General features: G+C 40.8%; 1 protein-coding gene across 4 annotated transcripts in view; it reads left to right on the forward strand.

Moving 5' to 3' along the window:
• braf (B-Raf proto-oncogene, serine/threonine kinase) overlaps positions 1 to 27,803 on the forward strand; it is a 125,514-nt gene that overhangs the window by 26,795 nt on the left and 70,916 nt on the right. For 3 of the 4 annotated variants that reach the window (XM_063058298.1, XM_063058299.1, XM_063058300.1), the window contains exons 3-6: positions 10,978 to 11,235; positions 15,937 to 16,040; positions 22,713 to 22,815; positions 23,590 to 23,738. In XM_063058298.1, coding sequence (XP_062914368.1) covers positions 10,978 to 11,235; positions 15,937 to 16,040; positions 22,713 to 22,815; positions 23,590 to 23,738 — 614 coding nt within the window. Of the gene's footprint in view, positions 1 to 10,977; positions 11,331 to 15,936; positions 16,041 to 22,712; positions 22,816 to 23,589; positions 23,739 to 27,803 lie in introns of those variants that run through there. The other variant, XM_063058301.1, reaches the window with a different exon arrangement.

Here is a 27,803-nt window from a genome sequence, read left to right on the forward strand (position 1 = left end):
CCAAGAAAACTCACTACAGTAAGTCCCCGGGTTAAGAACGTCCGACTTACGGACAACTCGTACTTAAAGAAACGGACCGCCATAAAGCCTATTATATAAAAAATTTGAGTTAAATACAATGGTTCGTAATAACGAATGCACGCACTACTTTGTGACGCTCATGAAAACATTGCGCGGCTTCAGCGGTTCGTCGATTCGAGGAAGGAGAACGCCGTCCGCCATTTTAAGTCGGTTCATGTTGCCGTTAACACTGTGAGTGTGTAACTTTGTATTTGGCTTAAATTTTTCTCTTATTTACCCTTGTAACCATGTCTCCAAAGCGTAAATCCAATGCAAGTGCTGGTGATGCAACAAAGAAAAGGAAAACGATCACGATTGAAAGTAAAATGGAAATAATAAAGTGATTGGAAAGAGGTGAAACGCCATCGGTCATTGGAAAAGTGTAGGCTACAGTCGGTCAATGATCGGAACAATTTTAAAGGATGAAGTGAGAATAATGGAGCATGTGAAAGGCCCTGCCCCGATGAAAGCTACAATTATTACTAAGCAATGCAGTGGTTTATTTATTGATGCTAAATAAGAACCGTATGTACCTGTTCTGACTTACCTACAAATTCAACTTAAAGACAGACTTAGAAACGGATCTTGTTCGTAACCCAGGGACTGCCTGTAACGCCTTTACTTCCTCAGAAAGCTAAAGAAATTTGACATTTCTTGATCAATCCTTACTAATTTTTACAAATGTACCATAAAAAGAATTCTATCTAGATACAATACAGCTTGGGCACGACAACTGCTGTACGTGTAACTGCAAAAAACTGCAGAATTGTGGATACAGCTCACCACATCACAGAAACCAGCCTCCCCTCAATGGGCTCTATCTGTACTTCTCTCTGCCTCAGTAATGCAGCCAGCTTAAACAAAGATCCACCTCTTCTCCCCTCTTCCATCTGACAAATTGCAAGAAAGCCTGAAAGTGCATACCACCAGGCTGAAGGACAGTTTCTACCTCACTGTATAAGACTATTGAATGGTTCCTTATTATGATAAAATGGACTCTTGACCTTAGCTACCTTGTTGTGATTTTGCACTTTATCGTTTACCTGCACTTCACTTTCTCTGACGCTGTTACACTTTATTCTGCACTGTTACTATTTTACCTTGTTCTACCTCAATGCATTGTGTAGTGATTTGATCTGTATGAACAGTATGCAAAACATGCTTTTCACTGTATCTCTGTACATGTTACAATAATAAATCAATAGCAATTCCATCTGGGGCACCTTTTCTATAAAAAGATAAACAAGCTGTTGGCCTAATAGAACGGACCTATAATATGCAGTAGGGAATTCAGATACAAAAAGTGAGAATGCGGAGCTTACTATTATGTAACATGACTAAAGCAAATTTCATAAATGTATTCAGAGAAAGCAAAGTATCTGGAAGAAGAAAAGCTGAGGAGGTTATTTCAAGTGTGGTTGAGGTGAAATAGATTTGGAGGACTAGCATGGGGCAAAAACACAGGCTGAATGTCTACTTCCTATCCTGACACTTTGATGTTTTTCTAGAATAAACTGTGTAGAGGAGCAGTGTAGAACATGTCATGGTGTGTATAAGATAACACTCAGGTGGGGCTGATGTATAGCCAGTGCAAGGCAATACCCATTGAAGGAGAGAGTCTAATAATCTATTCTTCATATTCAATGGAATTGCTATTGCTTAATTTGCCACTTTCAACTTTTAAGGGGGGGCGGGGTAGTGTAGCGGTTAGCGAAACATTTTTACAGTGTCAGTGACCCAGGTTCAGTTCTGCCACTGTGTATAAGGAGTTTGTTTATCTCCCATAACATAACTATGTGGGTTTCTTCTGGGTGCTCTAATTTCCTCCCATATTTCAAAGATGTACTGGTTAAGAAAGTGGCAAATGAAATACAGTGTTGGAAAATGCATGGTCATGCACTTTGGTAGTAGAAATAAATGTGTGGACTATTTTCTAAATGGGGAGAAAATCCAAAAATCTGAGATGTAAAGGGACTTGGGCATCCTTGTACAGAACACCTTACAGGTTAACTTACAGGTTGAGTTGGTTGTAAGGAAGGCAAATGCCATGTTAGCATGCATTTCAAGAGAATACAAGAATGCAAGAGCAGGAATGTGATGCTGAGGTTTTATAAGGCACTGGTGAGGCCTTACCTTGAGTATTGTGAACAGTTTTGGGCCCCTCATCTTGGAAAAGATGTGCTGGCGTTGGAGAGGGTCCAGAGGAGGTTCACAAGGATGATTCCAGGAATGAAAGGGTTATCATACAAGGAATGTTTGATGGCTCTGGGTCTTTACTCACTGGAATTCAGAAGGATGGAGGGGGTGGTATTCATTGAAACCTTTTCAATGTTGAAAGGCCTAGACCGAGACTATATGTGGACAGGATGTTTCCCATGGTGGGAGAGTCTAGAACAAGAGGGCACAGCCTCAGGATAGAGGGGCGTCTATTCAGAACAGAGATGCGGAGAAATTTCTTTAGCCAAAGGGTGGTGAATTTGTGGAATTTGTTGCCACGTGCAGCTGTGGAGGCTATGTCATTTGGTGTATTTAAGGCAGAGATTGATAGGTTCTTGATTGGACATGGCTTCAAAGGTTATGGGGAGAAGGCGGGGAACTGGGGTTGAGGAGGAGAAGGAAAAAGGATCAGCTGTGATTGAATGGCGGAGCAGACTCGGTGGGCCAGATGGCCTAATTCTGCTCCTGTGTCTTGTGGTCTTAATAATTTAATTGGTCACATGGGTATAATTGGACAGTGTGGGTTTGCTAGGCTGTAAGGGCCTATTACTGTGCTGTATCTCCAAATAGCAAAATCAACTAAGGAAATAAAACATCCTACTAGTTACTATTGACCACATGAGCAGGTCATTGTTTGCATATGCAGCAGGAAGTGGGTCACCACCTGACACCACCCAAATGCCCTATGTCAGGAGTGTGATGTGTTGGATCTGGCTGTTTAATTGTCATTTTCTTTCCAGTTTAACAATTTAATATCTACTTGCATTTTTTAAGTAGCCTTTATATGCATAACTGTTTAATATGCCTCTAGTGGCTGTACAAAATGTAATTCTGGAAGCTCTGCATAAAGTTGATACGCATTTTTTTGCATTGGTTATCTTTTTACTGCAATATTGACAATATACCTTAATCATTATAGGTTAGAGTGAAATTCTAATCTTTGGGTAAGATTTGTACTGGATGCCATTTTTCTTATTCTTGAATCTTAGCTTTCCCTGTCTGTTCCAATTTCCTTTGTTCTATCAAAAGTAAAGGTAAATCGCATCCGGAGTTTCTCCGGTTAGCGGACGATTTCCCTCCACGCCTCTCTGACATAGTGGGGGACCGAGTACGAAGCAAGTTACAGGACTGGTTTGCCATTGCCTTCTGCTGGGTGAGTTTCCAAAGAGATCACCAGCTCGTAACCCAGCACGGATGGAAAGCGTGCAGGGGAGCCGGCTGGCTGGATTCGAACTAGGGACCTTTCATCCTGAAGTCGGATGCTGATGCCACTACACCACCAGCCGGGTCAACTCTTAATAAAACGATCATGAAGTAACAAGTTTTGTGCCTCATTCCTGACTTGTAAAAGAACCTTGGATTTGCACACCAGAATCCAACAGGTGGGATATTCTCCATTTGACCGAATAAATGGGGTGACAAAAAAGTCCTGAGAACTCAACATCACCCAGGACAATGGAGGAATTTGGCCAGCTGGGTTGGATATATACCTTTGTGAGATGATAGAATTGTGTGTCTGTATTGTTTAATGCCTGGATCAGCAGAGCATCCTGGTGTTGCCCTCTAGCTTACTGCTGTAGACATAAGACTCTGTGATGTTGACCTCTAGCCTACAGCTGTACACCACGTGTCTACATGACTTGGGTGTTTTTCCCTCTAGCTTGCTTAGAATAATACCAAATATGGAAATGTTGAACAAACCATACCCATTACAATCAGTGCATGCACCTCTTTTATGGTTGATTCTAAGGGGAGTCATTACTCTCCAGAGGGATGGCTCTCTGTGTCACATAAATAAAGAGTCTCCTAGCAGATACCTGGGTCTGAGTCTTGTATGGAAAAGGAAATTCCCTGACACCACTTCACTGTTACTCTTACCAACCAACCGACATGTTCATTCTTTCCATCTGTGCAGTCTGTATCATCCACACAATGCACTGCTCATTTCTCCTGTGCTACTCCGGCAAATCCTACAAACCTGTGACCTCCACTACCAAGAAGCAGAAAGACAATGGGTGCATGGCAAAACCATTTGTGGATTACCCTCCAAGTCATGATCCTGACTTGGAAAAATGTTATCTCTCTTTCATTGTTGCTAGACCTACATAGTCAATTTTGTGATTTTTTTTTTGCTGCTGGATATCGCTGTGAGTTCCCTTCCCTGAAGAATTTCACAAGGATCGAAGCGTGGTTCTTCATGACTTTAGGGCAATTGGAGATGAACAATAAATGCTCTCCTGGCCATTCATTGCCTATATTCCGAAAAAGTGAATAATCATTAAAGTTTAATCAATAGCCACAAGCCATCCTCATGCAAGGGCTTGAATGACTGATTCTCGTGGCACACTGAAATCACGAGTTTGGTTTGTGTGTGGGTTCACTCTATCTACAAATGGCAAAGAGAAATTGTTTATGTCCTAGTTGTAATGTGAAGCACTGTGCTCTTTCAATTTGTTTCATGTATATGAATAGACTTGCAGTGCCAAAAACTAGACATTCTTTGATTAGTATAGAGGGAAGCTCCCATAGGTAAACAGATGCTTAAGAAATGAAATTGCTGCTTTTATCTGAATTCCTTTGAATATAAAGCTTTTTGTTTTAAACGTTGTGCTATCCTGCTTCATCTACACCAGGAAGATGGGAGATATTTGTAAGGGGAAATAAAGCTTTCTTGTTAAGTTCCTATTATTAGCTTTCACTAGTGTTAATGAACCCAGGTTGCTGTCACTGCAATGATATTCCTCTAACCACTACACTGCATATTATTAATGAAGAAGAAAGCTCTTAACTCTGAGTGGAGTCATCGGGATGCCGTCATGACGGTGTCTTTTTTAGCAAGCTTTCTTATTTTTGCGAGCTGAAGTTGCTAGCTTGACACTCAACCCAGCACGGATGGAAAGCGTGCAAGGGAGCCGGCTGGATTCAAACTCGGGAGCCTTCACTCTGAAATCCAGCGCTGATGCCACCACGCTACCAGCCAGCTATATTATTAATAATTAATATTAATTATATAAAATGGGCAATACACATGAAAACCAATTATTTCAGACAAATGCAATTTAATTGATTAACAGTTTACATGCACAAATATAAATTTTTTCATATACATTGTGATAAATCTTCAGTGTTCTAAGGAGGTTCAGCATATCATTGAACACTAACAAACATCTACAGATGTACTATTGTAAGCATCCTAAGTCATTACGTCATGTTCTGGTACAGCAATCTGAATGGGCAATAGCATAAGAAGCTGCAGAGAGTTGAGGACTCAGCCCAATACATTAATGGCAGATCCCTCCCAACAGTCTGTCAGCATCTACGGAAGAGCTACCTCAAAAAGGCAACATACATAAAAGGTTGCCACCATCCAGGCTATGCTATCTTCTTGCAGCTACCATCGGGCCAGAGGTACAAAAGTCTGAAATCTCACATGATCAGGTTGAGAAACAGCTTTTTCCCTTGAACCACTCTTTTCTTGGACCAATCAGCAAATTTCTAATCACTTTTAGCAACATTATCAACAATTTGACAACCTTGCATTAAAATGAACTTTCTTTTGTTCTAATTGCATTTTATTCTGAAATCTGTGTATAATTTCTTTGTTTTTCTTATGATTATATGATGTTATGTAGCTGTGATGTTACTACAAATAAGTTTTTCATTGCACCTGTGGACATATGCTTGTGCATTTAACATTAAACTCAACTTTGACTTTCAACCTGTTAAAACTACACTAAAGCTCAGAACAGGTTAATTGGGAAATCAGCTAGCAATTGTAGAACTGTGCAGTGCATCAAAAAATCACATGATCCATCAAACTGTGCCTGCTCCTACCTTTCAGAGCAGCTTTTCAATTTGTTCCAACTCCTTGCTCTTTTCTCCAGAATCTTGAAGCTTTTCCCCCCTTCAGGTACGTATTGAATTCTCATTTACAGACATTGTTGGATTTGTTTTCAGCACCCTTTGAGGCATATCCTGATTAGGCCTCTCTGCTAATTTCCTGACACTTACATTCTCTGGTTATAAAGTTTTCAGCCAGCAGGAAGCAATTTTCCTTATTTATTCAAGTCCTTTTAAAAATTTGACCACGTCTTTATTAACACCCCCAGTGACATTTTCTGTCGTTTTTACAGTAAAAAAGCGCTGCTGGATTCTCAAGTCTCTCCATGTAACCGAAATCCTTCATACAGCAGTAAAGACATAGCTCTTGTCACATGGATTAACTCTCCGTGACAAGAGTCAGAAGCTAATTCTGTGTATAATTTATGAATTAGTAGACGACTGCTTGAACATCACACGGGTTCTTTCAGAGCTTTGCCTGATGAGAAGTAGTACATAAGGTTGGGAAAGTGGTAAAGTGAGGAAATTTGGATTTCATCATTGTAAAGATGGCAAGAGCGCACCTCAATATCAGTAGACAAACTGGTTACAGTGATCTCCGTGGTCAACTGCCCACTAATATGCAGAAAGCAAAAAGAGCCTTTGGTCAGAATTGAATTGGGGTGTGAAAGATGAAAAATCGGATGTTTTTTAGAAGTCTTGAAATCACATCTATAAATGACTCTGGGGGTGCTGAAAATCCAGAGCAATGTACAAAATGCTGAAATATCTCAGTAGGTCAGGCATTACCTATAAAGAATTGTCTTTTCAGGCCATTCATTAGGACTGAAAAGGAAGGGGGTGAAGCTAAAATAAGAATGTGGGAGGGGGGAAGAAGTACAAGCTGGTGAGTGATGGGTGAAACCAGGTGAGGGGGGAGGTAGGTGGGAGCAGGTATGAAATGAGAAGATGGGAGGTGATAAGTGGAAAAGGGGTGAAGAGGGAATCTGATGGGAGAAGCGTGGACCATGGGAGCAAAGGAAGGTGGAGGAGCACTGGAAGGAAGTGATGGGCAGTTGAGGAGAAGGGAAGAATAAGTGGGGAATCAGAATGCAGAATGGAAAAAAAGAGGAGAAGAGAAATTAGCAGAAGTTAGAAAAATCAGTGTTCATGTCGTCAAACTGGTGGCTACTCAGATGGAATATGAGGTTTTGCTCCTTCAGCTTTAGAGTGGCCATGAACTGACATGTCCGAATGGGAAGTAGAATCAAAATGCATGGCCACTTGGAAATCCCACTGCTTGGTGGTTGGAACAGTCCTCCAACCTACATTGGTTCTCCTTGATTTAGAGGAGACAGCACTGGGAGAACTGGATATAGTAGAGGACCTCAATAGACTTGCAGATGAAGTGATGCCTCACCTGGAAGGACTGTTTGGGCCCCTAAATGGTGGTGAGGGAGGAGGGATTTTATTTATTGTACTTAAATAATAGCATAGTAACAGGCTGCTACTGTGCCGTCCCATATCATAAATATGCTGAATTTTAAATTGATTATGATTAGATGTCCAACTTAGAATTCAAACCTATATCTCCTCTAAGTTGATGGCTTTCCCTGTAGATTCTGCACTGAACTGAGAAATGGTATAAATTGGGATATCATGATTCAGGTAAACTTCTATCTTCAAGTTTGATTGACAGCTAGTTTGGTTTATTCATTCAGTCCTTTTCCAGTGAAACACATTGCATTTAATTTTGCACAGGTACCAAAAGGATGGTCTGAATGAGACAACGGTAAACTGTGTGAAGAAGTAGTGCTCACAGTAGAAAGTGTGTACAGACAACTTAATGCATATCTAACCTGAGTACAATGATAACCTGACTCTTGCAGCAAGTGACAATTATTAATAATGTAAATTGGCCAGCACCATGGCATAGTTAGTAGAGCTGCTACCTTACAGATCGATCTTGGTTCAATTCTGACCTTGGGTGCAGTCTATGTGTAGTTTGCACATTCATCTTGTGACTGCTATGGTTTTCCCTGATACTCTGATTTCATACAGTCATACTACTCAGAGATGGGTCATTCAGCCAACAATCTGTATTCTTTTCCACTTATCCTTGGTCCATACCCTTCAATTCTTAGTGATACAGTACTTGTCTAGAAATTTTTTAAATATTGGTCTAAAATATGTCCCTCATTATGTTGTATGTATGCCACTATTAAGTCCCTGTTGGCCTTCTCTGCACTATGGAAAACAAACCCAACCTTTTCGGTTTTGTAACAAAGACACTTCATCACAGGCATTATCATACTCAATCTCCTTTGCATTCTCCAAGTGCAATCCTGTCCTTTCTAGAGGGCGCCATGGTAGTGTAGTGGTTTGCAAGAAGTTACTAGAGCTCAGTGTGTCAGAGTTCAAAGTTCAATCCTGGCATCCTCTGTGAAGAGTTTGTGTGTCCTCCCCATGGAATGTGTGGGTTCCTTCCAGGTGCTCTGATTGCCTCCCGCATTCCATTGATGTACTGGTTAGTAGATTAATTGGTTGTTGTAAAATGACGCATGATTAGGCTAAGGATTAAATCAGTGGTTGTTGACAGCATGGCTCAAAGGGCCAAAAAGGCCTATTCCACACAGTATCTCTGTATCTCTAAGTATGACAATCAGAAATTATGTAATATTTCAGATACAGCCTGAGCAATGTGAGCATGTGACCATAAGAGATAGGAACAGAATTTGGCCATTTGGTCCATTGAGTCCACTCCTCCTTTATTTTCCCCCTCCACCCCATTCTCCTGCCTTCTCCCTGTAACCTTTGGCACCCATACTAATCGAGAATCTATCAACCTTCACTTCAAATATGTCCAATGACTTGGCCTCCACAGCCGTCTGTGGCAATGTATTCCACAGATTTATCACCCTCTGGCTAAAGAAATTCCTCCTCATCTCTGTTCTAAAGGAATGTGTTTGTATTCTGAGGCTGTGCCCTCTGGTTTAGATTCACCCACTATTGAAAACATCCTGTCAATGTCCGCTCTGTCTGGGCATTTCAATATTTGATACGTTTCAATGAAATCCCCCCTCATTCTTCTAAACTCCAGTGAGTATAGGCCAGAGGCATCAAACACTGCACAGACCTTAACCCTTGCATCCTGGGATCATTCTGGTGAACTTCTTCCAGATTGTTTCCAATACTGGCTCATCCTTTCTTCAAGGAGGAGCCCAAAACTGCTCACTATATTCCAAGTGCTGTCTGACCAATGCCTTATAAAGCCTCAGCATTACATCCTTGCTCTTACATTTTAGTCCTTATGAAATGAATATTAACCTTTCATTTGTTTTACTCTGTTATAAAGCTGTACCATAACGTCCCTTCTTTCTTATTCTATGCCCAACTAATGAAGGCTGGTATCGTGCATGCTTCTTTTACCTGTGCTGTCATCTTTATAGGTGGCAGGATAGAGATGCATCTCTAAAAAAGGGGGCGTAAGACATTCCTTTTCTCTGCTAGCCTGCAGGTCACCCTTGGGTAAGTGTAGCACCTGCACCCCCCACCCCACCCCCGAATCAGGGTCACATGAAGCAATGGGAGCAGGTGATAGATGGTCATATGAGTAGCTGGTGCCTACCACAACTCCTGGTTATGCAACCTCTGATGCCAGGCAGACGATCTCTGAAGAATATTGATAATGGCTGGGGTTACCCATCTTGTAAAGAAGGCAATGGTAACCACTTCTGTAGAAAAATTTGCTAAGAACAATCATGGTTATTAGATTAGGTTAGATTAGATTCAACTTTATTGTCATTGTGCCGAGTACAGATACAAAACCAATGAAATGCAGTTAGCATCTAACCAGAAAGTGCTACAGCACACAAATATAAAAGTACAGAGACAGTACAATATGGGTGCAATACTGCTTAGCGCTGTGATGTGAAGTTCAGCAGGGTCACAGCCTCAGGGAAGAAGCTCTTCCTGTGCCTGCTGGTGCTGGTGCGGGAGCGGAGGCTCCTGTAGCGCCTACCGGACGGGAGGAGAGTAAAAAGTCCGTGGTTAGGGTGGGATGCATCCTTGATAATGCTTTTCACCCTGTCCAGGCAGCGTTTATGGTAGATGTTCTCAATGGTGGGCAATTGGGTGCCGATAATCTGCTGGGCAGTTTTCACCACCCACTGGAGTGCTTTGCAGTCTGATACGGGACAATTGCCATACCACACTGAGATGCAGTTGGTGAGTATGCTCTCTACGGTACAGCAGTAAAAGTCCGTCAGTATCCTGGGACAGAGGTGAGCTTTCTTGATGCTCCACAGGAAATAAAGGCACTGTTGCGCTTTTTTGATCAGGATGGAGGAGTTCAGGGACCAGGTGAGATCCTTGGAAATGCCATGAGTGCTTAATTCATACGACACAACATGATGATGATGATGACCACCTTAAAGGAGCTTTGGACTTGAATACCAAGGTCCCAGTGTTCCTCAGTACTCCCTAGAGATCCAGCCATTCATTATCTATGTACTATCCATTTTTTTAAACCTCATAACGTGCACCAGTTTACACCTGTGAGGATTAAATTCCATCTGTCACTCCTCTGTGCAACTCACAAGTTGGAAAGTAAATTTCTGTAGCCTAAAGCTTTGCTCCTCACCAATATTTGTGTCATCTGTGATGTAAGGTTTCTTTTCACATCCCAAAGGTATGCTACCTTGGTAGATTAATTGGCTCCTGTAAAGTGAGGGTGAATGGTCACTATAAGGATGTGGAGAATAGATTAGGGCTAGTATAGTATTAGTTTAAAGGGTGCTTGATGGGCCAAAAAGGCTGTTTTGTCTTGATGATTACTATTCTTCAGTTGCTAATTAATTCACACTCTGAATTTTGTTCCAGGCTTATGAAGAGTATACAAGCAAGCTGGATGCACTGCAGCAGCGCGAACAGCAGTTGTTGGAGTCCATAGGCAATGGCACGGAGTTCACAAACACTAACCCCACCAACACTGACTTGATGGAGCCCTGCACTCACCTTTCTGTCACTCGGAACTCTGCAAGCCTGTTACAGAACCCAAATGACAGTTCGAGGGCCAACCCCAAATCACCTCAGAAACCCATTGTTCGAGTCTTCCTGCCCAACAAGCAGAGGACAGTGGTGAGTAAATACGGTGAAGGGAGTGACATGAGATTCTGAGGAACAACTACAGGCCAACAAGTGGTTCTAAGTTCATGAAGACGGAAAACAATAAGGTAATTTGTATTGTGGACCGTTGTGGACATAATACAAATGTATTTCCTTAACATAGCCTATGTGCACATTTAACTCCTAACCACAGAGAGCTCTTTTTTTTTGCTTGGGAGGGGGATTGTTTCCTGTATTCATCTTGTTAATAGCATTTTAAGTTTGTGTTTCTGGTATGTGTTCCCTAAACAAACCTTGCATCATGGTCCACCCATCAGTGTGCCTCAGTTCCTGTGCAACTCAAATTCATTCAAAGTATCCCCAATATTACATGCTTGTTGTACCCCCTTCACCTGTCTGGTCTCCTGTTAATGTTCCTCCATTAAATGCATTCCCTTTTCGTGTTCTCTCTTAAATACGTCTCCATGCCATCACCTTTCTCAGGAGCCCTATTAAAATATGCTGTTCAATTGACTTCACAATCTACTCCACATAAACTGCGTTTCAAGTTCCTGTTGCTATTAAAATTCAAATGGAAAATGAGAGGAAACTGTGGCCCGATGGTTTGCTCCGAGATCCATTTTTGTTCATTTTTGCTGTGCGATAATTTACACATACTTTGAATGTACTGAATGTTGCAAATTAAAGCTTAAACAAATTTAACAAGTAGACTTGTATTATACAAGTTACCTTCTCTCTGACATTTTCTGCTGAATCAGCAGCTTTTTCCTCCTCATGCCAGCTGCTCCAAGTCACACAGCATTGTAGCATTTACACTGTTCCTGGCTCTTGCAACTGGGACACAGTCATGGAGAGTGTAGGATTGGAAACAACTGGCTAAGATGAAGGACAGAGAGAAGGTGCACTTGTGGATCCTATCCCAGTTATGGGTATTATTATCACTGGTGATTTAATTTGACAGAATCCAGCCTGATGAAATAGGTTGACAGCAGACGTGGTGCTCAGCCTCCAAAATCTAATTGTTGTATCAAGGCTATTGATTTTCATAAGAAAATCTACATTTTTCCTTGGATCCCCAGCTGATCTGAAAGATCAATTGCTTTACTGATTAATTAATCAAATCACCTTTACCTACTTGAACCTGAACGTTGAGCATTTTATAATTCATGAAATCTACTCTCTATCTCTCAATCTCTCACTACCTTCAAGACCACCATCAAACCTACCTCTTCATTCTTAGGCAGCTCAGTGACAAATTTTGAGTACGATTTTATGAAACCTTCCAATCATGCTACCTCCTGTGTTCAGTTGTATGGATATTATGGGTGAGAAGATCCAGTTTATGCACTTTGAAAATCTGTGGAATCTAGCTTTGAGTTTTACGATTAGTACTGAATCACTGTAGCTTCTGGCCGTCTCAACCAAGTCTTTGTCTCTGCCTTTGCTCTGGTCTATTGTACCAGTAGTACAATATATTGGTGAGACTACACTTGGCTGTGTACAGTTCTGGTTGCCACCCTCTAGGAAGGAGATGGTAGCAATGCAGAAGACATTCACTACAGTGTTGTTTGGAATTTGAGGGCTTATAAGCAGAGAGTGGAGTAGCTTAGTTTATTCTCTGTGAACATAGGAGGTGGAAGGGTGACCCATCAAAGTTTCTAAAATTGAGGTCAAATGGTCAGAATCTTTTTCTTACGGTGGCGAAACTAGAGGTCGCAGGAATAAGGCGAGAGGGGAGAAATTTAAAGGTTTGAGGAGCAGGTTTTCCATACAGAGGGTCATGGATGTCTGGAATGAGCTACCAGAGGAGGTAGTGGCTGTAGATACAATTACAATATTTAATAGTTGTTTGAACACATACTTGGGTAAGAAAGGTGTAGAGGGATGGAGGTCAAATGTTTGCAAATGGGATTAGCATTCATAGTCCCCACGGCATGACTGTGGGCTGAAAGGGTCCATTTCAGTACTTTATAACTATGATTCAATGAAACCATTAGTCCCAATCACCCTTGCTGTCCCCAAGTAGGGAAATCAACTCGTTCCCGTGTTTAAGAGAAGCAGGCTTGGAAGATATTTTGTTCACAGAACAATCTGACTGGAACATACACAAGTATAGTTTTCTGTCAAAAATGGCGCATTATTCTGGCATCAGCCTGACTTGAGATAAATGCTGACGGAGAATGTGTGCTCATTTATCAGCTGATTCTTCCATTTCCTCCCTCTAGCTCAAAATGGTTCTGCCCTAGCTTTGACGTTGCATATTTCCTTCATAACTTTCCTATCTCCTCGGGTTCTCTCCAAAAGTACTTTTCTCTGAAAAACTCTTTCCTCCCTCAATGCAAGCTTTGTATCATTTGGCCTCAGAAGTCCTTGTGCATCTTGGTGGTTGAATTCTTTTAGAATGTTCCTGTGAAGCACTTTGAGGCATTAAAAATGCTAAATAAATACATGTCAATGCTGTTATTTAGTGATAATGTCTTACTTTAAAACTGAATGCAAGTTGTTGCTTTGTACCATTTGGTGCCTAGAATTGAAGAATGCTTGCATGACTGGACTATTTCACATTTTATTCTCACAGTTCTGCTTTATTCACCAGTATTTAAACACTGCTTTTCACTGCTATGATCTTTTGTACCTTGCACTAATTGCATCATTGATAAACCTTAACAGGATATCTATGTACACTTCTGCAGTCCTCATTGAACTAAGTTTATTCTCTAGCTTCATTATCATAGTGGAGAAAGGGATGTGCTGGGCTACGAGGTTAGGACTGGTGGTTTATGCTTCTGAAGAGCTATTGTCTCAGGAAAGTCTTATTTTGAGCTGCCAGGACAATTCTGAGTTTAGCCTATTTAGCATAGTTGTAGGTCCACACAATGTGATGGAGGGTGTCTTTCGTGCGAAAGTGACATTTTCTGTCTTGAAGAATTATGCAGTGGTCACTTCTACAAGTGCTATCTGTGACTAATAGAAAGGCAAGGGTGATGTCAACCAAGATTATCCCTCATGTTGGTTTACTCACTACTTTGGACACAATTTGGCATTGATAACCTATAGGGCTTGGTCACTTTGGGCAGTAGTGCTGTTGCCAAGCTACTCTTGTTGATGGACATCAAAATACCCACTTAAATTACCTTCTGTGGCTTTTTTGTTTTCAGTGCTTTTTCCAAGTGTAACATGGGGTAGCACTAACTTGCCTCTCAATGGGTGTGATTTTTGGTGCACATAATGCTATGAGATGTTATGGTGACGGCCCTCATGGGTTCTGAAGTGAGGACTTCCTGTATCTTCTTTCCACATGTGTATCGTAAAGTTTGCCCCTTTGGTGGGATTCCTTGTTAGTATGTAACCAGGGTAGAGATACAGACATGCAGGCCATGAGATGACTGTATTTCTGCTTCATGGTATCTTGTGGATGCCTAGTCTTGAGCTGCCTGAGTCTGAGTATAATTATGTCAGGCTCTTGACTAATTTGTGGTATATTTCCCCTAATTAGGTGCTAGTTCTCTGCTATTTAGCAGGTGGAGATTAAAAGCATTTGCAGTGAATGACATCAGGTTTTCTCCCTTGTTTTAAAGTGGATTACTAAACCGTTGCAGGGGGCTATTAGAAGTCAACCAATTGTTGTGTATTTAGACCAGATTGCGAAAGGATGGCATCATACAAATGAGTGGTTCTCATTAGGGGATAATTCTATACAGCACACAGCACAGAAACAGCCACTTCAGCCCAACGGCTCGAGCTGATAAGATCCCCATTAAGGCTTGTCCCCTCAAAACCTTTTATATCCATGTACTGTTCAAGTGCCCTTTGTGCCTGGCTAAATCACTTCCTCTGGCAACTCATTCCGTATACCGACCACTACCTGGGTGAAAAAGTTGCCCCTCAGGTTCCTGTTAAATCTCTTCCCTCTCACCCTAAAACTCTAGTTTTCGATTCCCCAACCCTGGAGAACATGCATGCGTTGACTGTATCTGTACTCCTTATGGATTTTATATTTTTTCTGGAAGATCACTTTTCATTCTCCTATGTTCCCAAACTTTTCAACCTCTTTCCCATACTCGGTGCCTTGAGTCCCGGTAACATCCTCTGTACCAAGGTTGATTCCCTCAGTAGAAGTGCTGCAAAAGGGCTGGATTAAATTACTGCTTTTTTCATGATCCAAAGCTGCAGTTTTTTGTGTGTCAGCGATCAAGGGTCATTGATAATTTTGTGGCTACCTGTAGTGGTGCTGCTATTCTCCATCAGAATAGAGTTGATTCCCTGTTGGTCATGCCCAGAGATCACAATGCTGAAAACCACTGGGATTTAGTTTGTGCACAGTTTGTATTATGGAATTATTCTCCAATAACTATTTCTTGAGAAATTGCTCCAATTTAATAAGACTGCTGCAGTTTTATTTTTCTGTTTGCTACAGACACTTGTAAACAGCCTCTGTAAATTTTGTTTGTTCGAAAATGTAGATTCCACTTGTCCAACTTCTATATCCTTGGCTGGCAGTGTGGTGTCGGTGGAGTCATTTAGACATTTAGAAACTCCATAGCAGCTCGGGCACCTGAAATAGTTGATGGAGAAATTATTGCAACATCTCCATTCTGCCTTGGGACTTTTGTTGCCATTGTGTGTATCTTTGGCTGGCTCAGGAGTATGAGCAGACAAAGAAATCGCAGCCTTGGAAACTGCTGCATATTAAGTGTCTGTTGTCTTTTCTAGGTTCCAGCACGATGTGGGGTGACAGTGCGAGACAGCCTGAAGAAAGCTCTGATGATGAGGGGATTGACGACAGACTGCTGTGCAGTCTACAGAACACAGGATGGGTGAGTGGTGCAGTGAGCTTGAAGCACTGTGCTATGCGGAGGAGAGGCTTCAGGAGGTATTTCCATGATAGGATTGAGCTGTTGTGGTTCCTGAATAACTTGGTTATTTCCATTTGGAGATGGATACCCTACCACAATGTATATGACCACTTGGTTTGTTGTCACCAGCAGTGGTCAACATTCAGAGATTGGCTGATGAGTGGCAGGTAATATTCTTGCCACAAAAGTGTCAGGAAATGCTCATTTTCATTCAGAGATCTTCTAATCACCTACCCTTGACACTCAGTGTCATTAGAGCAGAGGCCTGCTTTCTGCTTTCTTCTTGCTGCTGCCATTGGGAAGGAGGTACAAGAGCCGTAGGTCCCACACTACCACGTTCAAGAAAAGTTATCACTGTTCAACCATCAGGTTTCTGAACCATGGTGAATACCTTCACTCACCTCAACACTGAACTGATTCCACAACCTATGGATTCACTTTCTTTTTTTTTTTTTTTTTTTTTTTTTTTTTTTTTTTTTAAATCTTTTTATTGAGTAAGTATACAAAAAAGGTAAGCCATATAAACATTAATACAATGTTAAAGTATAATAAAATTCCAAAAGATAACAATACCAAAAAGAAAATACTACAAACAATGTAATTTAAGCATAAGAAACCAAGATAACATAATAGTATACTAGATTTTATATATATCAATGGAAAAAAAGAGAAAAAAAACCCCAAAAAAAAAACCCACCGTGCAACTAACTAAAAGCAAAGCAAAGCAATGGGCTAACTTGAAACCAAACAGAGTTAAACTTAAAATCACGTCCTCAATCCCGACCTCCATTAAAACAGTGAAGAGAAAACAAGAAGGGTAAATATTACATTAAATGAAAATATCGAATAAAAGGTCCCCAAATCTGTTCAAATTTAAATGAAGAATCATAAAGGTTACTTCTAATTTTCTCCAGATTCAAACATAAAATCGTCTGAGAAAACCAAAAAAAGGTAGTTGGAGCATTAAGCTCTTTCCAATGTTGTAAAATACATCTTTTCGCCATTAAAGTAAGAAATGCAATCATTCTACGGGCTGAAGGGGAAAGATTACTAGAAATTTTAGGTAGTCCAAAGATAGCAGTAATAGGGTGAGGAGAGATATCTATATTTAATACCTTAGAAATAATATTGAAAATATCTCTCCAAAAAGTTTCCAAAGTAGGGCAAGACCAAAACATATGAGTTAAAGAGGCTATCTGCCCCGAACATATGGATTCACTTTCAAGGTTTCTACAGCTCATCTTCTTGGTATTATTTATTACTTATTTATTTCATTATTATTATTATTTGTTTTTTTTTGTATTTGCACATCTTTTTCTTTTGCACATTGGTTGTTTGTGTGTAGTTTTTCATTTATTCTATTGTATTTCTATTCTACTGCAAATATCTGCAAGGTAATGAATCCCAGGGTAGCATATGGTGACGATGCACTCTGATAATAAATTTACTTTGAACTTTGAGCTTAATATCACCAAATCTCTCATTATCAACATCATGGGGTCACCATTGAAACTCCATTCATCCAGCCACATAAATATTGTAGCAACAGGAGTTGGTCACAGGGTGGAACCTTGTAACAGGTGATTTGCCTCCCGATGTGCCAAGGCCTTTCCATTATCTACAAGACCCAACATGAGTGCGCCATGTTACTGGATAAATGCTCCAAACAGGAAGGCTCCAAGAGTGCCACAACAAAACAGCTTGTGTGACTACCATCGATTCCTTTAAATGTTTATTCCTTGCCCAGTGACTACATTCTATCGTGTAAAAATGCTCTTAATTTATTTGCTCTGGTGTGTCTGATGGCTCCTTCTCAACCCATGATCTCTGCAACCAAGGGAGCTTGGGGCAGCAGGTAAATGGGAACAGCACCACCTAGATGGACTTCAAGAGGCACTGCAGATGCTAGGAATCTGAATCAGCACACACAAAATGCTGGAGGAACTCAGCAGGTCAGGCAATATTACCTACAGGACTCCCTTCAATTCGCATGACATACTGATTTTGGAAATAAATTGCGGGTCCTAAACAATTTTCCCTCTAATTTGTAATGACCAGTGTGCACAAAAATGTTATGCTGTGCAGTTTTTTGCCCAGTGACAGTAACATTTATCACCAGACTTCTAGTCATGATGGAGCCTGCATACAACACTCCTTTGGTCGACAACTTCTGGCTAGATCATGAAACCATGTATTTCATTTCTTTTATGTCATTTATGTTTGTTTATCGTCTTGAATGTGATTTTGGCACTGTTGGAGCATCTGACTTGCTGTTTGGACATCGTTTGGGTGCCTCGGTGCTCTACAGTCTCAGAGGGGATTCCAGGAGGCAGAGGAAGCATGAGCAAACCTTATGGCGGGCAGGCTGTGGGATGGCGAGTGAGCCAATGTTTGACTCTGTTTCACCAATTAAAGCTTCCATTGTTTACTGACTAAAGTGATGAGGGAGATTGAAATATTGAGGCAAATGCAGAAGTTTTGATAATCGTGCTGCCTTTCTTTCCTTTCTTGGTTTCATGGCTACCTGGATAAGAAGAATTTCAGAGTTGTATACTTTGATAATAAATAAATGAATCTTATGAACCTTATGTGCACACTGAACTTTTAAGTGGAAGTAAACCTGAAGCTATTCTAGGATAATAAGCCGTTCCGCTTTAAATAAATTAGCAGTTCTTTTGTGCTTCACACCCTTTGCTTCTTTGGAATTCGACTTCGTGAATCAATAATTTATTCAATAAAAACAGTATAAATAAGCCAGTTCTAAAATCTGCAGACAAATCATTGCAAACTTCACGTTATCAACTCTGTCCACATCAGAAACCGGTAAAGGAAATGCTCTGTCCACCAGTGGCCACACACTTTAATCCCATGTCCCATTCCCATTCTGACATGTCTATCCACGGCCTCCTCTACTGTAAAGATGAAGCCACACTGAGGTTGGAGGAACAACACCTTATATTCCGTCTGGGTAGCCTCCAACCTGATGGCATGAACATTGACTTCTCTAACTTCCACTCATGCCCCACCTCCCCCTCATACCCCATCCATTATTTATTTATTTATAAACACATTCTTTTTCTCACTCTCCTTTTTCTCCCTCTGTCCCTCTCATTATACCCCTTGCCCATCCTCTGGGCTTCCCCCTCCCCCTTTCTTTCTCCCTAGGCCTCCTGTCCCATGAGCCTCTCATATCCCTTTTGCCAATCAACTTTCCAGCTCTTGGCTCCATCCCTCCCCCTCCTGTCTTCTCCTATCATTTCGGATCTCCCCCTCCCCCTCCCACTTTCAGATCTCTTACTAGCTCTTCTTTCAGTTAGTTCTGACGAAGAGTCTCGGCCCGAAATGTCAACTGTACTTCTTCCTAGAGATGCTGCCTGGCGTGCTGCATTCACCAGCAATTTTTATGTGTGTTGCTTGAAATTCCAGCATCTGCAGATTTCCTCGTGTTTGCATAAAGGAAATGTGATTGTGTAAGATTGTGAAGTATACTTAACACGTCAACGAAGTAGAGGATGACAACCTTTTGTGCTCAGTTTAAATTCCTTTGTGTGCCGGGAGCAAATGGTTGTGTGTGTGTGTGTGTGTGTGTGTGTGTGTGTGTGTGTGTATGCACACTTTTGTGGGAACATTGATCCTCAGTCCTAGAACTCTTCCCAATAGCACCAGAAATTGTTCAAGAAGCCAGCTTATCGGCCAGCTCAATGGCAGTAATGGATAGTGTTGAACTAGAGTAATTTGTTTTTAACCATATAACCATATAACAATTACAGCATGGAAACGGGCCATCTCGGCCCTTCTAGTCCGTGCCGAACTCTTACCCTATCCTATTCCCACCGACCTGCACTCAGCCCATAACCCTCCATACCTTTCCTGTCCATATATCTATCCAATTTAACTTTAAATGACAACATAGAACCTGTTTTTTTGTGGTTTAACTTTAACTTTCTTTATGCTTGCTCCTATGTGTATACAGTCACCTGTTTTCCTGTGATTGTACAATGAATTTTCACTTATTGTAGTATAACTGGTTTTGTATTTTGCTTCTGCCTGTGATACACTATTGAACCTGACTGTCTCATAGGTTGTCCCTTATTAATCGAATTTTTCATCTTTCCAGTTTGAGCTAGTTTTTAGTATAAGGTGACCATGACTTCTTTGTTCTTTCTTTTAATTCTCTTTCTTCACTTTATTATTTGCAGTAGAGAATGAGTTGGTGACTGTTATGTCTTTTTTTGTGAACACCTATTAAAATGGCTGTAACTACATGATTTACACCTTGTTCTAAGTACTGGCTTTATGAATGATGTCCAGATCCTGAAAATGAACCAAATAATTACTGATTCCTTAGTTTGCCATGTTTTTTCATTTATTCATGGGATATGGAAACTAGTCAACACCAGCATGTTACTGTCTATTTGCTACTCTGGAAATGAGCAGGTAATTAAGGTTCATTGTGGTCTCCAAACCAGACTGATGAAGTAGTTATTGAAATGCTTCCATTCAGCCTAGTAATGTAGGTGTCACATCTGTAGCTTCAGCTGATGGGGTCTTTAGAGTGCCAGAGTAATGTTGACAGTTTTCTTTCCCTGAATTAGTGATTTCAGGGTTGTTCTGATAAATCAGTTGTTTTATACAATTACCATTACTAACACTAGCATTTTGTTTTAATTCTACATGTATCTGATTACTTGAATTAACATCTTACAGCTTCAAGGTTGGAATTTGAGCTTGTCTCCAGCCTAGACCTTTGAGTGCTAGTCTAGTAACTTAACTCTTCCTGTCCATTTTTGCATTTCTAGCTAGCTTTGTAGCACACCTTAAATGTTTCCTTTTTTATTCATATTTGGATCATTCTTTGCATCTCATTGTTTGCAGTGGAATATATTTTTGTACTTCAGTACTTTGGAAGTTGTGCTGTTATCCTTTTAACTGATTGCTGGCATTGATTGTGTGGAAATTGTATTCGGATTATTTCCCTGTTCAGAGGTGACCACTAACTTGGGAACATTTAAATTGAAAATACCTACCTCTGTTATTTATTCCTGTCAGACTGTTAAGCTTTTCTACTGAAATGCTTTATGTGTACACCTATTCATAGTTTTCTTCTGATTCCTTTTAAGGGACAAAGAGTGGAATGATTAGAGTTCACATATTTTGCCATTCATATGAATAGTGCTTTATCTAATCTTGACTTTTGTTGTATAGCAACTAGTATTAACAGCATGGAGACATGTAATTCTTAAGCTGCTAAAGTAAAGGGGTATTGGGTGGGTTATCAAATCTCAGATATTTGTGTAAAAACATTAATCACTCTGGTCCTTTCAGTTTACGCTTGCCTGTGGTGCAAATATATTATCAGTCCATCAAGTTTTTAAATTTGAAATTAGAGCAGCAGGCCTTCAACCCACAATGTTGTGCCAACTTTTTTAATCTACTCCAAGATCAATCTAACCCTCCCCTCCCATATAGCCCTCTATTTTTCTTTCATCCATGTGCCTATCTAAGAATCTCTTAAAATTCCCTAATGTATCTGCCTCTACCACCATTCCTGGCGGTGTGTTCCATCCACCTACCACTGTGCATATAAAAAAAAACACCTACCTCTGCTATCCCTATTATACTTTTCTCCAATCTCCTTAAAAAGTATGTCCTCTTGTATTTGCCATTGCCTTCTCGGAAAAAGGTGCAGGCTGTCCACTCTAGCTGCCTCTTAACATCTTAAAATTAGTGAAGGGCCAGGGTAGGTGGGAGGTTCGGGATGGTGAATAGCAAGCTCATTATTCCAGGTTTTCTCTTTCAGAGGGGTACAAAGACCACAGCATGTATTCATTCCCATACAGTTGAAGATAGTGCTATAAGGTCCTCAATTTTGTTTTCCCAGATGTATCTAAATACAGATCTTGTTTGGTGACCCTTGCCGGTGCATTGTTTAGTTATAAATTTTAAGTATTCCATATCTTGGGCATATACACCAAGTGATGAGACCAATTTATTAAATTCTATTCAATTTTAAAACTGTTTTGCCTGTTATTTATTTTCTACCATAAATCCTCTTGCACATCAGAAGCACTGGATTCATAGAACACTCGTGCAGATTGGTGGCAGAACAAAACCTGATTGGAAGCAGCAAATCTAAGACAGTACGGCTTAGTTCTATGATGTCTGTAAACCTGGAGAGGTAATCTGATGTTGAAGATTGGCACCAACGCTGCAGTCTTAGTTTGTGCTCTCACATTGATTTCTTGCCTTGACACAGTGGTGCTGGGTCATTTTGTATCCATAGAGAGCCAGGGTTTTTGGATTATGTGGATATAACTACCAGGTCCATAGAATGTATGGGTATTGGATTAAAGGACAGCAGCAGTACTGGCGGAGAGCAAAGCTGCAGTTGCCAAAGGAATGAAATCAGCTGAATTTAAAGTTAAGTGCTCATTGCATTTGATCTTTCCTGTTATTGAAATGCTTGCCTTGATAATATTTATCTGGCTAGATGTTAGGAAATTGCTTTTCCGTGCAGTACTTTGGGTTTAAGGAAAGCACCATTTGGCCTAGCCTGGTTTATGTTTAATGCATAATGCCAGAAGCCTCTGTCCAGATTTCATCAGTGCCAACTGAATTTTGTGTTGCTTTCAGGGAGAAAAAACCAATTGGATGGGACACGGATATGTCCTGGTTAACAGGAGAGGAGCTGCAGGTGGAAGTACTGGAGCACGTACCACTAACCACACACAACTTTGTAAGTATCTGGGATTCTCAGTAGTTTACTTACAATAGAAGCTTTCTGGGTAAGCTTTTAAATAAGTATTTTACTTGGTGTATGTATTGTATATCTATGGCACAGTATTCTTGGGTCTTGCTGATGTCTAATGAATCCTCTATGGCAAGGATTCTCAACCTTTTTTTATGCCATGTACCAATACAATTAAGCAAGAGGTTTGTGGATCTCAGGTTGGGAACCCCCACTCCATGGCCTAATGGGAGATTGTGCAGAAGTCAATCTCTTCTACAGAGAACCTTTGTAGGCGCAGATTGGATGTTGCATATGGGATGCTTGGCACTTTGGTTTTCTTGAAGTCAGTCATTGTGGTAATGTCATAATTTTGTGCAAATTTTGTTTCTGGGTGCTATCAGCCATATTGTGATATACTTCTGCATATCTAGGGGAAAAGGCTGGGAGAACAGTGCAAACATCTAGGTGAGAGTTATCCAAAATTAAAGTCAGCATCTGTGGAGAGAAAAGCAGACTTCCCTTCTCTAAACTTTAGTGCCAAGTCTACCCATGAAAACATTCTTTACTGTAGAAGTCAGACCTGTGCTAATCTTTGCTAAATCACTGTGGTGACGCAAAAATTATGTCTGATCATACTTCTCTAAAAAATGATAGTTGTAACTGCATTTAACCCGTGTCTACTCTTTTCAAAACAGTGGTAATGCCACCGATCTATTGCTGCTGTGACTCCAGCGTTAAATTTCTCCTTTCACACTCTCACTTTCTTTCTTTTCCTTCTAGGTTCGAAAGACCTTTTTCACACTGGCGTTCTGCGACTTTTGTCGTAAGCTGCTGTTTCAGGGTTTTCGTTGTCAGACCTGTGGGTACAAGTTCCACCAACGCTGTAGCACAGAGGTCCCCCTCATGTGTGTGAATATTGACCAACTAGAGTAAGTACGTTAGCACTGCAAGGGAGGCAGTGAGGACTATTGCTTGGGGAAAGATTATTCTTAAAAGCCATTGAGTTGGTATAAAGTTAAATGGAAGCTGGAGTTAATTGAACTCTTGTACGGCATAGAACAGTACTCTGACTCGCGATGTTGTCGTCCTTTTAATCTCTTCCAAGATCAATCTTCCCTCTCACATAGCCCTCCATTTTTCTTTCATCCATGTGCCTATCTGAGATGATCTTAAATGTCCCTAGTTCATCTGCCTATGCCACCACCTACTGACAGTCGTTCCATGCACTGTGTGTATAAAGAAAAACAAACTACCTCTGACGTCTCTCTGATGCTTTCTTCCAATCACCTTAAAATTATGCCATATGGTATTAGCCTTCGCCACGCTGGGGGAATAAAAGATGTTGTTTATTGACTCTATCTATGCCTCAGTCACCTCTCATCCTTGATCACTCCAAAGAGAAAAGCCCTAGTTCACTTAAACCTTCCTCGTAAGACGTGCTTTCTAATCCAGACAGCATCCTGGCATGTCTCCTCTGAACCCTCTCTAAAGTTTCCATATCCTTCCTATAATGAGGCAACCAGAATTTAGCACAATAATCCAAGCATGGTCCAACCAGAGTTTTATACAGTTGCAACATTACCTTGTGGCTTCCCCTTGGGGGCAAGTGATCATCATATGATTGAATTCACCCTGAAATTTGAGGAGAAGCTGAAGTCTGATGTATTAGTATTACAGTGGAGTAAAAAGATTTACAGACGTATGAGAGAGGAGTTGGCAAAAATTGATTGGAAAAGAACACCGGTAAGGATGACGGCAGAGCAACAATGGCAAGAATTTCTGGAAGCAATTTGGAAGGCACAGAGTATATACATCCCAAAGAGGAAGAAGTATTCTAAACGGAAGATGACACAACCGTGGCTAACAGGATAAGTCAAATCCAACATAAAAGCCAAAGAGAGAGCAAAGTGGGAAGTTAGAGGATTGGGAAGCTTTTAAACACCAATAGAAGGCAACTAAAAAATGTCATAAAGAAGGTAAAGACGGGATATTAAAGTAAGCTAGCCAATAAAATGAAAGAGGGTACAAAAAGTTTCTTCAGATACATAAAGTGTAAAAGAGAGGTGGGAGTGGATATTGGACCGCTAGAAAACTATGCTAGAGAGGCAATGAAATGGCAGACACTAGCGTGTGAAATTACCATAGCTGCAGAGAGGATTCTTGGAAAACTGAAAGATCTGAAGGTAGATAAGTCACCTGGACCAGATGGTGTACATGCCCGGGGTGCTGAAAGAAGTGGCAGAAGACTGGAAAATTGCGCATGTCATTCCACTCTTCACGAAGGGAGAGAGGCAGAATAAAGGAAACTACAGGCCACTTAGTCTGACCTCAGTGGTTGGGAAGTTGTTGGTGTCAATTATTAAGGATGAGATCTTAGGGTATTTGGAGGCACATGATAAAATAGGCAGTAGTCAGAATGGTTTCCTCAAGGGAAAATCCTGCCTGATAAATCTGTTGGAATTCTTTGAAGAAATAATAAGCAGGATCAAAGGAGATTTGGTTGATGTTGTGTATTTATATTTTCAGAAGGCCTTTGACAAGGTGTCACACATGAGGCTGCTTAACAAACTAGGAGCCCATGGTATTACAGGAAAGATTGTAGCATGGATAAAAGAATGGCTGATTGGCAGGAGGCAAAGAGTGGGAATAAAGAGAGCCTTTTCTGGTTGGCTGCTGGTGACTAGTGGTGGTCCACGTCAGTAACTTGGATGATGGAATTGATGGCTTTGTTGCAAAGTTTGTGGAAGTAGGTGGAGGGGCAGGTAGTTTTGAGGAAGTAGAGAGGCTACAGAAGGACTTAGACAGATTAGGAGAATGGGCAAAGAAATGGCAGATTGGAATAGTGTCAGGAAATGTATGGACATGCACTTTGGAAGAAGAAATTAAAGGGTTGACTATTTTCTAAAAGGAGATAAAATGCAAAAAAAAACTGAGGTGCGAAGGGACTTGGGAGTCCTTTTGCAGGATTACCTAAAGGTCACTTTGTAGGTTGAGTCTGTGGTGAGGAAGGCAAATATAATGTTAGCCTTCATTTCAAGAGGGCTAGAATACAAAAGCAATGATGTAATGCTGAGACTTTATAAAGCACTGGTGAGACCTCACTTGGAGTATTGTGAGCAGTTTTGGGCTCCTTATCTTAGAAAGGATGTGCTGAAACTGGAGAGGGGTCTGCCTTCTGTTAACCAAGGCTGGTAGCAGATTTCACATAGCCAAGTCTCCCTGAATCCTGTGCTGGATCTTCTGAATAAGCCTACCATGGGCTACCTTGTTGATCTCCTTACTAAAATCCATGTCCTCCACTCTACCTTCATCAATTTGTTCAGTCGCTTCCTCAAAGAAGTCAGGCTCATGAGATGTGATCTCACTGCTCTATAATTAACAGGATTATCTCTATTACTTTTCTTAAATAAAAAAAAAGTACCATTTCCTATCATCCAATCTTCCGGTAATGCTCCTGTAGCTGTTGAGGATACAAAGATCATTGCGAGGGCATAGCAATCGCTTCCCTCACTTCCTACAGTAACTTAGTTTATGTCCTATCTGACACCAAGGACATCTATCCTAATGCTTTTCAAAGTTCCAGGACATCATCTTTCGTAAGTGAGCAGTTTTGGGCCCCTTATCTTAGAAAGGATGTGCTGAATCTGGAGAGGATTCAAAGGAAGTTCACAATAATGATTCCAAGATTGAATGGCTTGTCACATGAAGAGTGTTTGATGGCTCTGGGCCTGAATTCAATAGAATTCAGAAGAATGAGGAATGGCCTCATTGAAACCTATCGATGGTGAAAGGCCTTGATAGAGTGGCTGTAGAGAGGATGTTTCCAGTGATGGGAGAGTCTAAGACCAGAGGACACGGCCTCAAAATAGAATTGGTCCTTTTAGAATGAAGATGAGGAGGAATTTCTTTAGCCAGAGAGTGGTGAATCTGTAGAATTCTTTGCCACAGGCAGCTGTGGAGGCCAAGTCTTTATGAATATTTAAGGCAGAGGTTGATAGATTCTTGATCGGTCAGGGCATGAAGGGATATGGAGGGAAGGCAGGAGATTGTGGCCGAGAGGAAAACTGGATCAGCCATGATAAAATGGCAGAGCAGACTCTATGGGCCAAATGGCCTAATTCTGCTCCTACATCTTAAGGTCTTGACATGTTTCGGTTTTTCAGCCCGTTCTACACTGACCTTACATTCGACAAGGTTCTTCTCACTGGCGAATACTAAAGCAATGTATTTATTAAGGACCTCCCTTACCTCCTCTGACTTCCAGCGCATGTTTCCTCTTTTATCCCTGATCGGTCCTACCCTCACTCTAATCATCCTTTTTTTCATGTACATGTAGAACACCTTGGAGTTTTCCATGACTACAGGATAATAATTCTTGTAATTAAAATTATATTCCTTGTAATTGAATAGGTTCAAGCACAGGTCAGCAGGAGAAATCAACAACTTTCCATTACTTCTGCACGATAAACTTAAAAGATAGTGAAAAGTTTGGTAGTTTTTGTCCTTGGAAAGAGACCTAGAGGTGATATCCAAGCCCAGCTCAAGTTTAACTATTGCAGTCATTTGTGGAAGGCAAGGTTTGTTGTAGAAACCCAATTTCTTTCAGTTAAGGGAGCCTCCTGCCCAAGCCCAGTCTAGGTTTACATCTGTTATCCTTCACTTCATTCTTAGTATTCACTGGAGGTCTGTGCCAACCCCAAACTGTTAGACATTGATATAGCTTGTCAAATGTAGCTTGCCAGTACAAACTTAGAACAAATGTATATAAAGCAAGAGAGAAGGTCAGACCTGTCTCAGACGGATGTCACTGTATTTTGCTCAAGCTGATCTAGGAATTACACCGCGAAGACTTCAAATGCTGGTAATTATATTTAGTCTTTGAAGATAATATGCCCCCCCCCTTCTAATCATGGTATAGTGTTGCATAAGCATATGTATGGGTTATTTTATTGGGGAGCGTTACTATTTGGTAGTTTAAAGGTCCAGAAGTTCAA

The sequence above is a fragment of the Mobula hypostoma genome, chromosome 9 (genome assembly GCF_963921235.1).
Source record: "Mobula hypostoma chromosome 9, sMobHyp1.1, whole genome shotgun sequence".
NCBI lineage: Eukaryota > Metazoa > Chordata > Chondrichthyes > Myliobatiformes > Myliobatidae > Mobula > Mobula hypostoma.